Source organism: Lates calcarifer, linkage group LG20 (genome assembly GCF_001640805.2).
Source record: "Lates calcarifer isolate ASB-BC8 linkage group LG20, TLL_Latcal_v3, whole genome shotgun sequence".
NCBI lineage: Eukaryota > Metazoa > Chordata > Actinopteri > Centropomidae > Lates > Lates calcarifer.
The window spans coordinates 8,583,193-8,598,633 of record NC_066852.1 but is presented as its reverse complement, the minus strand read 5'-3'; the positions used below and the strand labels follow the sequence as shown (position 1 = coordinate 8,598,633).

The window sequence follows — 15,441 nt, the reverse complement described above, 5'->3', positions numbered from 1 at the left end:
GACAAAGTATTGGGCCTTTGACAAGTGCCTTTAAAGAAAAACTACTATTGACAAATGGGCTTGTTAGTATATGTATTTATGTAAAGGTGATTATTTATGTGTGATTTTATATTTGTATTTTTGGGTGTAAAAACACAGTAGTGATTCAGCTGCACATATGATTGCAGATGTTGACATCCTGCATTTATTTTGACAGTAGTTGGTGTTGGGAAAATGGTGATTAAGCAAGTATTGCACATGTAAAGCACATATTGCACATTAAAACCAAACACCTGCTCACATACTGCAACAGATGGACAAATAATCAGTAACAAGCCAACTCATCACTGATGTGACACAGGGAAATGATGAACCCAGGTTTATTCATATTGCTGCTTTGTTTGATAAAGGATTATTATGATATGCACATCAGCCAAATGTCTGAATAAATAACTTTATATGTTGATTTTTATCAGCTGCAGTCCAAAGCTAATACTGTATAACATACCAAAGTACACTAGTTTTATGTGGGAGAAGAAACTTGATTGTTTTTGATTATTAATATCAAGTTTTATGATATTCACCATTTTAACATTCAAATCATTTTTCTTTTTGCCATGAAATATTTTATTAAAAATAATTCATGTAACTCAACACTGATGTTTATCCTCATCACCCACAGATTTGGCCCTTTTGATTCCAAGTGTATCTTCATTAGCTCGCTGAATAATTTCCTCTTTCTCTCTCTTAAACATGTTTTGTTTAATCTGCTTTTTTGTCAGGGGTACTAAGAGATCCATGTACAAGAACTTGAATTTTGTTAATATTTAAATGACTGTTTTGCTGAAATAAATGTCAGTATTATAAAGTATTATTACAAATTTTTCTTTCCACTTAACATTTGTCTGCATGTCATCATCCATTTCACTGTAATCATTTAGTGTTGACTCAGGAATGTCTTTTTAACAGTTTAAACATTTATTTGAAAGCTATATACCGCACATAATGTAATGTGACAGTGCACAAGATAGCAGCCCTACAACATACATGGCACAACGTGGCCTATTCTAAGACATTTCATATAAAAAAATAAACTTTCTTCAAAGATATCAAAAAGTGATCTGATAAACAAAATAATTCAGGCATAACTTTACAAATCGTCATCTTTATTCGATGTTAATGATTTTGCTTCATCTTCTACAATTTTCAAACACTGATCTGAAAATTCAACAAACAGAGGCTCCTGCATCGCAGCCTTCATGGCATCGTCTTTGCTGTCTGCACTGTCAACAGAGCGCAACAACTGCCTCAGATGGGGGTTGCAAAGAAGATCTCTGAGCTCCTTTGACTGACCTGTAGAAGTAATCAGAAAACATGAATTACATACATGACATTTTTGAAAACTGTAGCTCTAGATGTTGGCTGAAGTAGTGTGTGACATGTGATGCTTCTGCCAGCAGTGTTCAGACAATTGGAGGGGTTAAGAGCACATGAAAGATAATATTAAATCAATACCTAACAGCTGGAGCCTCTGCAGAGGCACTTTGTCAATGATGTCATCTTCATGCAGAAGATCCTCCACAGTCCAAGGCTCTGCAAAGACAAAAAGGTGCTTTTCACACAGCAGGTTCAACTCTGTTTGTACTTCAATCACTTTATCTCATAACGCAAGATAATCTATTACAGGGACGATTAAATAAACAGATTTTTTTGAAAGTAATACAGTGTTTGAAATGTAGACAGAGTTTGGCGACAAGCTAACATCACATATTACAGATTACCACTGCAGCATACTGTTTATTATTGAAAATTCACATGAACTAATATGATACATTTCACTGAAATGAAACATGGGACAATAAGACAATAAGATCTCAGGAACATGTATTTCAATCATTAGGCTGTTGATTTACTTTAATAGTAAAATCACTTCATTCTGTTTACATGAATGTGATTTAATGTATGTTTTTCATTGCACTTAATTTTGTCAATTTTGCCCAGCCCTGTCCATGAGTAATTTGATCATTTGTGCTCTTGCTGGCTGATTTGGACACAGCAGACAATGAGACAGAATCACAGGCTTGATGGGTGAAATAGCACCATACCGGTGTTGAAAGCCTCCTTCACTTCAGGAACAGTGGGTGTAGGCTGTTCAAAAGGGAGGCAAGTGTCTATGGAGAGGGAGAATCAGATGAATGATGAGAAGTCTAATATTTCCCTTGAGTATGTCCACAACTAAATATCATAAACAATCACAACAACGAATACAAAACTGACATCACGCTCTGTTACCTTTATGTCGCTTGTAGCAGCCAAGTGAACAGCTGCAGGAAGAAAAACAGAATAATCTTTCAAAATAATGATGCGTATGATAATGAATCAAGGTCACATGTCACCCAAATTAAAAGTCATGATTAATTATTAATTAAGAAATTCAAAGTCAAGTCAAAGTTGAAGGGATGTTGTTTCATAGTAATGATGTCCACTTCGTTCATTCCACAGTGAGATAAGTGGCCTGTGACATCAAATCGCAATCCGTTTTGACCCACATGGCTTGCCGTCACATGTGGTGGTGATGTACAACATTGTTTTCATATGGCACTTTAAGGACATTGCCTTAAATAAGCCAACAGCGTGGCCTATTAATATGTTCATATTTAGTTACAGATGTCCGGGTGTATTTACTTTCTAGGAACCAGCGCCATATTTAACAAATGTACATTTAATGTACTCGTAATTTAGCTTTAACTCGTGGAGATAAGGCTGATATATTTGATATTCTTTTAAGTTACGTCCTGTTAACTTACTCATCTAAAGACCAAAACAACAGATAATTCTCTGCCATGTACTGACGGTTGTTCTCAAGTGATTGGTTTAATCTTTGACTAGCATCGTAGAAAACCTAGCCAAACAAATCGGAAGCTAACTGAGGCTTGGTAAACTAGCTTGCAGACAGAGGGATAAAGTTACTTACTATCGTATTTTGCAGGCTGGACATCTGTATTTTGGTGTCTGTTCGCTGCACACATTACATATCTGCATCCTGACGGGTAGAAAAAATAAACAACCAACTAATTTCTCAACTTGATGGTGCTAGCTGATGATCAAATGTACGTGAAGAACAGGAAATAAATGATGTCGCTTCCAGTTTGGTAATTCTTCTTTCAAAATAAAAGCTGGTAAATTCACATGTGTTTCCTCTAACAGTCACTCGTAACACTGGTCTTACTGAGGTACACTTAATCTTTTCAGTTATCATTTATTCATAACTTTATAATTACTGTATTTAACTTTCTATAACCTCCAGCTGCATATATTTTGAATTGTCACTGCTGCTTTCCTCATCATCCAAATATAGACACTATTTTAGATTTGCAGTTAATTTCTACAATTAAGTGGAGATAAAACCTAAGTGTTTCATATGAATACAACTCTTTAAACTGTTTAAAAATACAAGTAATGCACACACACACACACACACACACACACACACACACACACACACACACACACACAAAAACACTCTTTCTAGGCTACATGCCATATCCTTGGGCATTTTTAAAAGAACTATCCCCTGGTCTGGTGTCTAGAACTGCATGCAAGTAAAGTGAAAATGAGAGGGATAGATTCTGCTTTAAGAGAAAGTAAAACACAAAACAAACATACTTGACAGAACTAAACCAGATGTATTAAGTTACTTTTTTCTTTCTTTCTACATATTTCCTACCTATATTTTCGTCATACTACATTGCGAGTTTTGCACATCCGTTCTCAGATTAAAAATATTGCACAAAACTATATTTATTCACCTTTGAGATGGTTACTGTGAATTGTAAATTTGCAACTTAAATTATTTTCCTCTATATATCTTTAAGATCCTTCTTAGTATTTTTCATTTTGCTGTTGTTGCCTGTTGTTGCTGTCTCTGCTGCTGTAACAGAAGAATTTCCCTCATGGGATTAATAAAGTACATTTATCTATTATTATCTAAGTGTTCTCATTCAACTATGAGCAACAGAAATCAAACAACTCAAGCCAGTTAACATTATTTTTATTGAATTAAAATACATAATATCCTCTGTACCCACAGAAATGACTACATCTATCCATATATATTTATATTTATCAAGCACACACCACTGACCTATATAGCTTAATACAAACTATTCTTGCACAGCTGTAACTTGAGAGTTGCAGGTCTTGTTACAGGGTAGAGTGTGGAATGGAGAGCTGCCTCATGACTGATTACTGGGTATGTTCCCGTTGTCACAGCGCTCCATTCACTGGGACAGGAAAGGCAGAGACACTTGGTCATGGTCAACATCAGAAATCCAACTTGTGTCCAGATCTGTGTGGAAATAAGAATTAGATGGTCATCACAAAGCACATCCTGCAGCTACATGTTATTTTCAGTATCAGTTCATCTGCAGATTATCTTCTCAGTTAGTCATCTGGTCTATAAAATGTTAGGAAATAGTGAAATATGTCACTATTTCCCTAAAACCCACTTGCTTGTTTTGTCTGACCAACAGTCCACAAGCCAAAGATATTCTATTTTCAGTACACAACAAGAAAAACAGGTGCTCTCTTGAAAAACTGGGTCATGTTTTAGCATGTCTGAGCAAAGGAAACTTCAAGCATATGATCATAACAACAAAAAGCTTTTATGCTTGACTAATCTGCAGGATCTCGATTATGTAAATATCCAAGCAGCTGTTTTTTTCTATCAAGGGCCTATAGTTGAAGAAAATCAAGGATTTTCAACTACGAATAAACACTATTCTCAGACTACAAAGGCTCATTAATACCTGTAAAGATCGAGGAAACACATCAAGACGACGAGCTCTTGGTTCTCCTGCGCTTCATTTGGCTGTTGTGATATTTCTCTGCTATCTTCCTCTCGTGTCCGGCGGGGCAATGGCGGTTTGTGTTCAGCTCGATTTCTCTCTTGGATCTCCCTTTGCCACAAGCATGGCACGAGTATTCAAGCAGATTATAATAGTCATACTGATCGTAATATGCCTCCTCGAAAGAGACAAATCTTTCCATGTCTGTCGCCATTTGGAAACGAGGTGCAGCTTTTTCAGCAAACGAGTCTCGAGGAGAGTAAACGACGGAGTAAACAGATGATGTCACCCTGTGTTTATATACATGTAGTCACGTGACCACTTGGCCGTTAACATTAAAGAAAATGGATATATGGATTTTATGCTTTAATAAATGTGCTGTGTTAGTTAGTAGGAAATATTGTCATTCATAGTTTGTTACATGTTCCAAACCAATATTGGAAAGTAAATTAGTGTAATAACAATGTTGTTAATGTGCCATTACTTTGAATTTAAAGTACGTTTAAGGACATTTAGTGGCTAAAATGTATCAGGGTTATGGAAATATAAATATCGAGGGAATTATGGAAATGGTTTATATTGCACACAGTGAGGCTACTGGCATGTTATACTGAGATTAATACAAACTGCAGATAATATTACACCTAGTATACCAGTTAAAAGAATATTTTAACACAATGCGTTGTTAGAAAGATAAATATGATCTGAAAATTGTGCATTTGTTTGCATATCATACGATGAAAATGTTTCCGCATATGGAGCTGTGTTCAGTATTGATGTCCTGTGTTGCTCCTCGGCTCAGCGGCCCGCCCCTCACGGTGTGGCACGTTCTGACGCTTTTCCACGTCGCTGCTATGTCTCACAGGCGAACTCGCTGCGTATGTATGCGTGTCTCCAGCTAGGCCAGAGAGTGATGGCGGCGCCCGTCCTGAGAGTGTCCACCCCTCGGTGGGAAAGAATAGCTAGGCTCCTTGTTTGCCTGTTGGGCATACTCTTGTCTCTATATGCTTTTCACGTCGAGAGGGAAAAGGCTCGGGATCCGAGTTATACGGCTATGTGCGATGTCAGCAGCTCCATCAGCTGTTCAAAAGTGTTCAGCTCAAGGTAATTTGAATTCAGCAAAGAGCGCCTACAGTGGCGCTCAATGAAGCTGGCTGCTATTGTGGTGGCAATCTGGGAAGGGCTTCGCGGTATAAACTGTCAAATGCACTCAGCTAACATCTGCCTGCCTACTGTTGAAGCTAACTACAATCCATAACTGCTGGCATGTTGCGAGCTCAATATTAGTTAAATGTTCCGTCTGAAATAAGTTAACTGTTGGCTTATCATTTAATAAGTACATCATTTGCTATCTAGTTAGCCCGGCGAAGCTAACTTTGCTAACCGCTAGCTAACAAACCCATTTTATACTTCTTAGCCAGTTAGCTATCAACAGAGAGCCGCCAGCATCGTTAAATTATAAATTGATGAGCTACTGACTGCTAATGTGAACTGGTCGTTTGGCTGCTCTTTGTGCATGTAAAGATAACACATCTGTATCACCAACTTAAGCACAAAAGTTGACAATAGCTTGTTCAGACTAACGTTATTGCCGTGTGTGTATGTTACTGATGGATGAAGCCATTCATTCCGCCGACCAAAACAAGGTTTTCTGGAGGTTATCTGGCTTTATGTTGATAGTTTTGGGCAACATACGTTTTTAAACTGCTAGCTAGCACCCACAGTAGCTGTCATGCCGCTGTCATTAGCTGTCGCGCCAGGCAGCCATCAGTCAGTCCAAGGGGTTAAACCCTGCAGCCTGGCCACCTAAAGGGACAGTGCACATACTGTGCCTGCTTCAGAGGTCAGTGGAGGGAACTGTAACATTGTTGGCTACCTGAAAGTTTCAGTGCTGCTCACCATCACACATTGTTACCAGTCAGATAAATACTCCCAGTTCTACATACACAGCTGCTGCTAGAGAATTACTTTGATTTATTTTATATGGGCAAACAGCTTGTGTTGGCTTACACACAGTTTGCAGTCACATCCCTTTACATTTTTAAGACACTGTTCTTGTATAAAAGCAACTGTGTGAAGTTGCCATACCAGCTTTACTGTGGGCATGCAACTGTTGATGAATTAAGTGAAGCACACCTTTAATCTCACTGAATGAGAGTCTTTGCAGGCTTTTGAACACATACAGACTGCCAACATGGAATGCAACTTGTCTAGGACTTATTACATATTTGTTCAATGAGTGAGTAAATTCTGTGTGTGGGTATTAGGGACAGTCTAGCCAGTTGTCTAAAATAAGCTGTAAACCTTCTGTTATGAATATTGTTGTATAACTTTGTCATAATTTTTCTCCACAAAATGAAAAATCATAGGGGTTGACTTTATTCAAAACAGTCTTTCAGTTTAATCTGTTGATAAAGTGAATACCCTTTGATTAGTAAAGCAGTTTATTGTATGTTTGTTTATATTCAGTTGCCTGTTTTTGCACATCTCCTCAAATGGTTATCTTTATCTCAAGGATTGAAACCCATTGAACCACAAAGTGGTTAATGAAATGAGTTTCACACATCATTTTATCACACATCATTTTGAAATGGTAACATACTTGCATGCAGGCCTTTTAACTTCAATCGCCCATAACTCTTACTGCCACTCTTCCCAAAGATTTGATAGAAAGCCACGTAGATGTCAACTTTGTTTCTTAAGGCAGTTACTCTGAGGCACAGTTGGGCTTATTGTTGTGGTAAATGAGAAGAAATAAAACAAAGGATTGAGTTATTGAACCAACCTCTTTTCTCCATATCTGTACAGCCTAGAATGAGACATGAAACACTTAAAAACATTCATACTGAATTCATTCCAATTTTCACTAAAACACAATATGATAAGCAGTAATTAGTTTATAGTGATACATCTGTGCAGTTGCACATGAACAAGCGTGTAAGTAGATCAAAGTATACTCAGGTATTTTCAAATCGTCTACTAGTTGTCTATGTTGGAACTGTGGAATTTGCTCATTGATTAATTGATCTTTTTAAAAATTGAAGTGACATGAAATGCTAACTCCAAATGTTTGTAGCACTACAGAACAGAGAGAGTGGTTCAGACTATGTGAACATTAAAGAGTATTTTGTTTATTGAAACATTCTGATATTCCCAGAGACAGGGTGAAACTCATACTTACTTACCACATACTACGTACTGCCTCACCTCGCCTAAGCAAAATAAACACACATCTGTCCTATCTCGCAGTGTGCTGGCTGTTGTGGTTTTTGTTAAAAGAAATCTATCAGCACATTAAAAATTATATTGAAAGCTTCAGTTGTACTTGGGGAAGAAAGTGGAATATTAACTCATGTTTTACATGGGTTTAAAGCTTTTGGTGAACAGGAGACTGGTATTAACAGGTGGAGACGAGAGAATATGTAAGTATATGTGAGTTGATGTCATCCTCTTAAGACTGTACTTTGAGTTCTTAAATAAGAAAGATAAAGGGGTTATGATTACTCAAGTGATATCAGTGTGATTGTCCACTGCAGTCACAGCAATGGTAAAGTTTGTTTGTTTTGTAGCATTTGTTCTCTCATCCTAAAAGGTCCAGATGGGGTTCAGTTTGGTGCATGTCATGATATTTTCATGACTGGTCAATCCATCCAACAGAATGTTCACCATAGAGCTGCAATAATTAATCAGTTAATCAATTGAACCACAGAAAGTTAATCATCAACCATTTTGATGGATTTTCAAGCAAGATAAGAGAAGCCATATGTTCTCCTGTTGCAGCTTCTCCAATGTGATCATTTGCCACTTTTTATTGTTTAACATCGTTGTAAACCTATTATCTTTGGGTTTGGGGCTGATGGTCAGGCAAAACAAGATGTTGCTTCAGACTCTGAGCAACTATCTTGGGCATACTTTAACTTCTTTGTGCCATTTTTAGATAAAACAATTAACTAAGAAAATAATCCCCAGATTAATCAGCAATGAAAATGATTATTCCTTGCAACTCAGGTTCACTAAACACTAAAATATCTGTCTGTAAATAACGATTTTCCTATCCAAAGTAAAAAGCAAACCTCGCCCTGCTGGTTTTTCAGGTTCAGGAAAATTAGGAAGTGTTTCAGGGAAATATTTTATCACTTGATAAGCAGTTTTCTTCTGCATTCCTGAAATGAAATTTTAACTGTCTTTTTCTTTGCTGATGTTTTTTGTGGTGTAGGTGGGGCAGAGGATTTGGACTCTTGGGCTCAATCTTTGGAAATGACAGTGCACTGAACCAACCAAACAGTGTCTATGGGATTGTCTTTTATGCCTTTCAGCTCCTACTAGGTAAGATGTCATTTTATTTTGAGTAATCTGTTTGTATTGCAAATTCAAGTGACAAATCTCCCGAGCTATTGCACTAGCATCTAGTGCTGACTCTGTACTTTGCCTTCCTCTGACATGGCTATATTTGACTAAACCTGACTCACATGATACTGGAATCATATGAAGTGGCCATTTATAAATATAATTATATAGTTAGGTGAGAGGCTGATACTTTTTGAAGCTCACCCTACTGAACTGGAAACAATATTTTGTGTTTTTGGACTTAAATCTAATTCATTTTTACTAAGACTGCAGTGGAAACAGTAACAATAAGTGAGGAGATCAAAAGGCCTTGATTACTTTAGTGGCTTTGTACTTCTAAATTCTGCTCCTAATAGTGCAGTGCAGTCTAATTTTAATATGTTTAATATATGTTTCTCTTTATGTGTGATGTGTTATAACCTGAAGGTTCTTCATCTTTTGGTTACATTCATAGTCACTCCTTCCCTCAGTACAGTGATGATGCTGCTGACTCAGTCATGCTGGTTTGACATGTTTCTCTGAGTGGCCTGTAGGCTCGCCTGGCCACCTGGTGCTGGCACAGAACAAGAGGTCCTTTTAGCCACAGTATTTGCCACTCATTTGACTAACACAATAGCACCCCAGTTAAACCAAACTGCTACAGCGGGTCAAGATTTCCATATTAAAGTCAAGACCACTCAGTTTCAGAGCTTGGATTATTCTCACAGCCTTGGCCCGGACAATATTTGTGAGTAGGCATGACTCCAAAATCTGCATAACCAAGGCTGCACAATGTCTTTGTACAGCTTGGGACTATTGTTGAAAAGGATTTTATTATAGACCCAAATTTCACATTTACATAACATTAATGTTAGTTAGTTGGGCCTTTTCCCCAACACATTCTGTGCTGCTCCTTTTAACCAGTGATGTTTGTTTTATGACAATCCAGCAAATTAAATACCTGTCAAATATAAGTGTTTCATCACATTGATGGAAATATAGAAATCAAAGTACAACCTGTCCACAAGGTGGCCCAGCTCGTTGATGTGTAACATTACCCACAATGGTGTAATACATTCAAAGATATTAGTAGCTACAGGGCATAAACATCTGTCACAATGGACAAACTTATATTGCCTTGTGGAATATATTGTCATATTACCCACCCCTAGAAGAGAACACAATGTCAGAATGTGTTCTGGGTATTTCACAAGTTAAAAGGCCACAGCTTTAGAAATGTCTGGTAGTAATTGATGTTACCATTGGTGGGATCCCCAGTGGTTGAAAAAGTAGAAATACTGTTAAAACTAAAACTAAAAGTACAGATATATTATCATCAGAGTATACTTAAACTTACTTATACTTAAATGTTGGAATATAATTATTGATGCATTAATGTATGTAGTAAGAGAAACCAGTGCCCTACTATTTCAGCTAAGGTATAGAGCAGCTAATGGCTCTGGAATAATGGATAAGTTAGTGCATTTTGGTTTCATATCACACACTGAGTAAGTCAGGAAGAGAGGGCCTATTGGTATTGGTAGCAAAAGACAATCCTCAACAGTTGTTTAGCAGTGATTGTTACGAGCCTATTGAAACCTCACAAACACTGAAGAAACTCAGCCTTAGAACTATGACTGCACCTCATGTGACAACAGAATAGTATGACCAGTCTGTTCAGCGTTTGAGCTGAATGTAATCACGAGGAGGCTGATCATATAAATAGAGAACTGTCTGAGGCAGAAAGCTGTGTGACAGACTCAGCAGACTCATCAGGTTGCCTGTGTGTTGTAAGGTTGTCTTTTTTTGTCCACGGTCACTTGCCTAAGCCTTAGTTTGTGTTTCTTGCCGTAGGAATGACTGTCAGTGCAATGGCTGCCCTTATTCTCATGACGACATCCATCTTGTCGGTGGTGGGTTCACTCTACCTGGGCTACATCCTCTACTTTGTCCTAAAGGACTTCTGCATCATCTGCATCACCACATATGCGCTGAACTTCATTCTCTTTATTCTCAACTACAAGCGACTGGTTTACTTGAATGAGGCCTGGAAGCAGCAGCTCCAGGCTAAGCAGGACTAAGCTGTCGAGAACGGCAAGAAAAGTACGACAAACAACAACAACAACAAAAAAAAGAAATGTGACCTCTGAACATTTGACTTGCCACCAGGAGACCTTGCTTCCAAACAATGTTTATTCTGCTGTGTGTTCAAAAAAATGAAGAAATTTAACTTAAATGTTGGGCCTGACATCTCAATGTTGATTGCAAACACGGAAGGATTTTTAAGTGAAAGATGATATTTTCTTTTAATTTCTTTTACCTTGTTTAACATTGTACTCACTTAAGGAGGGGGGCTGGCTATGTGTGTGCGCGCACGCGTTTGTGTGTGTGAGTGTGTGTGAGTGTATGTGGTGGGAAACACAACAACCCGAGCAAGCAGAGGCAGAGGGCCACAGTACAGAACAGGCCGATGGAGGACAGCTCTCTTTTGAACAAAAAGGAACGCAGAATGGAAGAAAAAACAGGACATTAAAGAGGGTTTACTTGAAATGGTTAGAAAGGTCCTATTACTGCACAGCAGATCTGCACTAATACTTGGAACAGAATAATGGGTCCTGAAATTAGAAAAAACACTCATTAAGGTTATCATACAGTTTGCAGATAAGGTTCTATGGCAGGGTGGGTTAAACAATTAACATTTATACAGAATAGATTTTTTTTCATGTTTACACTTTGTAGTATGTTTCTTTTTGAAGAGGACCACTAAAAATAAACTTGGGACAATGTGAGATATTATGTGTAGATCAGTCAGATTGTTTGTTTTGCAATTCTGTAAATAGCTGCTGAGCAATATTCCAGGCTAGATTGTGATTTAGTGTTGACACAAACCTGTAAGGAAAAAAAGCAACCAAAAAAACAGGAGAAAACATCAGTAAATCTGGAGTAAGAAGTGATCAAGGTCACAGTTAAGGAGGTGGATGAGTCTGAAGATGTGTTCAGGACATCCTCTGTCCTGTAATCCTGGTCAGGCATGCTGTTCAGAGTCGTGTGGATTTCTTTGTTGTAAGTGGTTATTGTTTCATCAGAAGCCACCAATACAAGTCTTTTAAACAGAACCATAGGTTCTTTTCACCAAGTTTGCATAAAGGCACCCTCACCCCTTTTTTTTTGGTTTTCTTATTGTGTGAGAAGCATTCCTGACCACCACACAAGTGGGATCCATAAAGACTTATGTGCCTAAAGGAGTGTTAAGGTGATTTTTTTTTTTTTACGTTTCGGGTGGGTGGGAGGGCTGATGTCATGTTAACACCATTTTTGCTCGTTTTATTGTCACAGATCCAAGGCTTTAATTTTTCTGATCACATTTCTTTTGTAAATTAAAATACCAGTGAAGTGTTTCTCCCTCCCTAATAGAGTCTCATGAGGTAGCAAAGGCTGCTACACTGTGATTGTCTTCTCAAGAGTAGAGTAGCCTGGTGGCAGAAGCATCTCTAATCTTTCTGTTTGGGTTTGCTTTAATGTTCATCTGGCTTTTGTTCACTGTCCAGGCCTGTATACATTTGATGTCTGTTGAACTGTAACGGTGATCTTGCAAAGCTGAGTTACAGTTCATTTGCAGGACTTGAGCAAAACTTGGAAAATGTTAATACTTTCTTGATATGAACGGCAGAGGTGCAACAAGGCAGAAGATTCTTTAAGAAAACAAAACAGTATGTTAAGCCATATGTGGAGTTGGTGGGATTTTTTGCTCGAGCAGGAAAGACATCCAGGCTGCTGATGGGTTTTCTGTCACACTGAAGCTTTGCATCAAGTGGTTGATCTAATACAGTGCAGTTTGTACAGAGATGGATCACAGTATGACAGAAGCAAACACAGCTTGTAGTGGCTTTGCTAGAAATCCAGTGTTGTCATGTCAGAGTAGGACCATTGTCTCTTCCACTGATTAAAGTATCCCACTTGTCAGCTGCATGGTACACGATCTCCTGGCTTTAAATATATGTTGGCCATTGGACAATCTTACACACACTGTCAAAGATCTATAAAAGTCGTAGTAATAACTGTAATAATGTGATTCATCTGTGGTGTTAAACCAGCTTGTTAATAGTTTCCATCACTGCTAGTCGTCATGCCCCTTCATGTTTTAATATAAGTTCTCCCGTACAGTTGTTTTATAGGGTGAAGGTTGTTAACGTGTTGATGATCGCAACAGTCAGGAAAGCAATTTCAGTGACACACTTCCTGTGTGAACAATTAAGTCATCAGTTGTATATGAAAATGGAAATTGAGGTGATACTTTTTTTTCAGATATTGTCAAAGTGAAATTGTTTCTATTCTTGCATGTTGTGACTCATTTACTCCTGATCATGTCCAACATCACTGTTGACTGTTTTCCAAAGCAATGCAGTGTTAAATTTTTCATAACTTAAAACTTCCATCCCTTAGTCCTTTACAGTTAAGATCATTTATATGGTTTGTCAGGTAAATATAGAGTCACCCCTGGCCTTAGTAAAAAAAAAAAAAAAAAAAAAAAAAAAGGTATATCTGATAAAGGTAAATGTAATGCAGGCAAATCTCAATTTCAGTGTCAGCTCACTTCTGTCTGACTCCACACCCCCAGATTCATTTCATTTTCAAGTTTGTAGTCATTATAGGACATTTCAGGTTTTGTGCAACTCCTTCTGGAACCACAAAAGGCTTTATATAACTTTTTAAATATATGCAGTAGTACTCCCCAAGGCCTTAAATAGAATTGATGTGTAAAATCAGTGGAGTTCCCCTTTAGGCAAATGTCAACTTGATTTTCTTACAATACAGAAAAGAATGTGAACTAGTAGCTGCCTGGAAGAGAAACTTACTGAAACACTATTATTTGCTTTGGACATTGGTGACCAGTTGTATTAAGCTGACATGATTGGTAGTAAAGTGGCAAAAACATGCAAAAACATTAGGGTCCTTCAACAAAAGCTATGGTCCTCCATATAATGACTTAAATGTTTCCATCATTCCTTGGTGAGTCATCTTTAAGATCTTTCTTACACAGTATTGCCTGGTTGGGCTTACATCACGTTCTTTTTCATCTAAACTCAGAATGAGATTTCACAGCCACAACACTGTTCTGTCTTTGTCCTTTTTCTGGGAAAGCCTGTGCACTCACATAAAAGACAAGTCTCCTATGGATTCACTTGCATAAGTCAAAGTTTTTTATGTAGAGAAGTCAAACTGACATTACCTGCTAGTTTTTTTTTTGGCAACAGCTATTGGTCCTGTGAGTATTGACCATAGAACTGACAAGCTTACATTAGGTAGCCTATCATTATGTTAATGGTTCTGGTCATATGCAAGCCTATTACACTAGTTGTGTGCAGTTACTTTAAAGAAATGTGTAAAGGAATTTGGATGTTAAATGTTTGAAATCTTTTGCTGGTAAAAGGGTCACCATGTTGTGTGATGACATAATGTCAAAAAAAAAGGTCAAAGCGATTGATACTACATTCTCATGAATATTCATTTAGGCCCTGAGGTATAACTGCCATGTTAGTTGCATCACCAATGCCAACAAAAGTGCCTTCTGTTTGATCACTAGGCCTTGAGCCAAAGACGAGCAACAGTAATAGCCTTGTAAAACGAAGAATGGTAACTGTAACAGGCACTTCTGCTTGCCTTCCTTAAGATGTAATCTGATTAATTGGTTAATTCCCAAAGATTTAATATCCAGTGTCCGTGCAAAAATCCATTCAGAAATTGCCAGACAAAATGCCCTGTCAAATCAATGGCCGTTCCTTTTTTCCTTCCTGAACTCCACTATATGATCGTCTTTACTTTGTCTAGCTAGGACACGTTTGTTAGCTAGGAATACACTCTGTTAAACTACATGATTGTAATGTTCTTTTTTCATCATGAATTAATTATGCCCTTTAGCTGTATAGACTGTTAACATTCTGGGTTATTTTAGTAAATTAAAAAAAAGTTGAGGGGTTGGAGGGCTAGGAATCCATGTGTCAGCATCAAATGTTTATTAAATTTCTTTGTGGAGGAAAACTTACTGGGTTTGCTTCTGTATTGCCAAATATGTTTTAAAATGCTGTATTTTCTTACATGGAAAAGTGTTACATGAATGGTAGGAGGGTGCAGAAAAAGTAAACTGTTTCAATCCAGCTTATGTTAAGGGAAAACCGTGGAAAAGGTTGACATGAGTACATTTTTAATTGTGTCATTGTCATGTGGAAATGATCTACCATTAAAACATTCCCTCTGAAACTACCTGTCATTTTAAGTTATTTTAATTAAG

The 15,441-nt window shown here is 37.6% G+C and overlaps 2 protein-coding genes across 2 annotated transcripts; one reads left to right on the top strand and one right to left on the bottom strand.

Annotated features, from left to right (window-relative positions):
- Positions 1-4: 4 nt before the first annotated feature.
- Positions 5-3,131, bottom strand: znhit3 (zinc finger, HIT-type containing 3). The gene is made up of 5 exons (XM_018691413.2): positions 2,954-3,131; positions 2,272-2,303; positions 2,085-2,150; positions 1,495-1,572; positions 5-1,332 (listed from the first exon to the last, which is right to left on the bottom strand). Exons 1-5 carry the CDS (start codon positions 3,019-3,021, stop codon positions 1,130-1,132), a joined length of 447 nt encoding a protein of 148 aa, XP_018546929.1. The 5' UTR covers positions 3,022-3,131; the 3' UTR covers positions 5-1,129.
- A 2,530-nt stretch (positions 3,132-5,661) lies between these two features.
- vkorc1l1 (vitamin K epoxide reductase complex, subunit 1-like 1) lies at positions 5,662-15,410 on the top strand. Its single transcript, XM_018691412.2, has 3 exons — positions 5,662-5,930; positions 9,043-9,152; positions 11,007-15,410. The coding sequence occupies exons 1-3, from the start codon at positions 5,707-5,709 to the stop codon at positions 11,231-11,233; spliced, it is 561 nt and encodes a 186-aa protein (XP_018546928.1). The 5' UTR covers positions 5,662-5,706; the 3' UTR covers positions 11,234-15,410.
- The last annotated feature ends 31 nt before the right edge of the window (positions 15,411-15,441 follow it).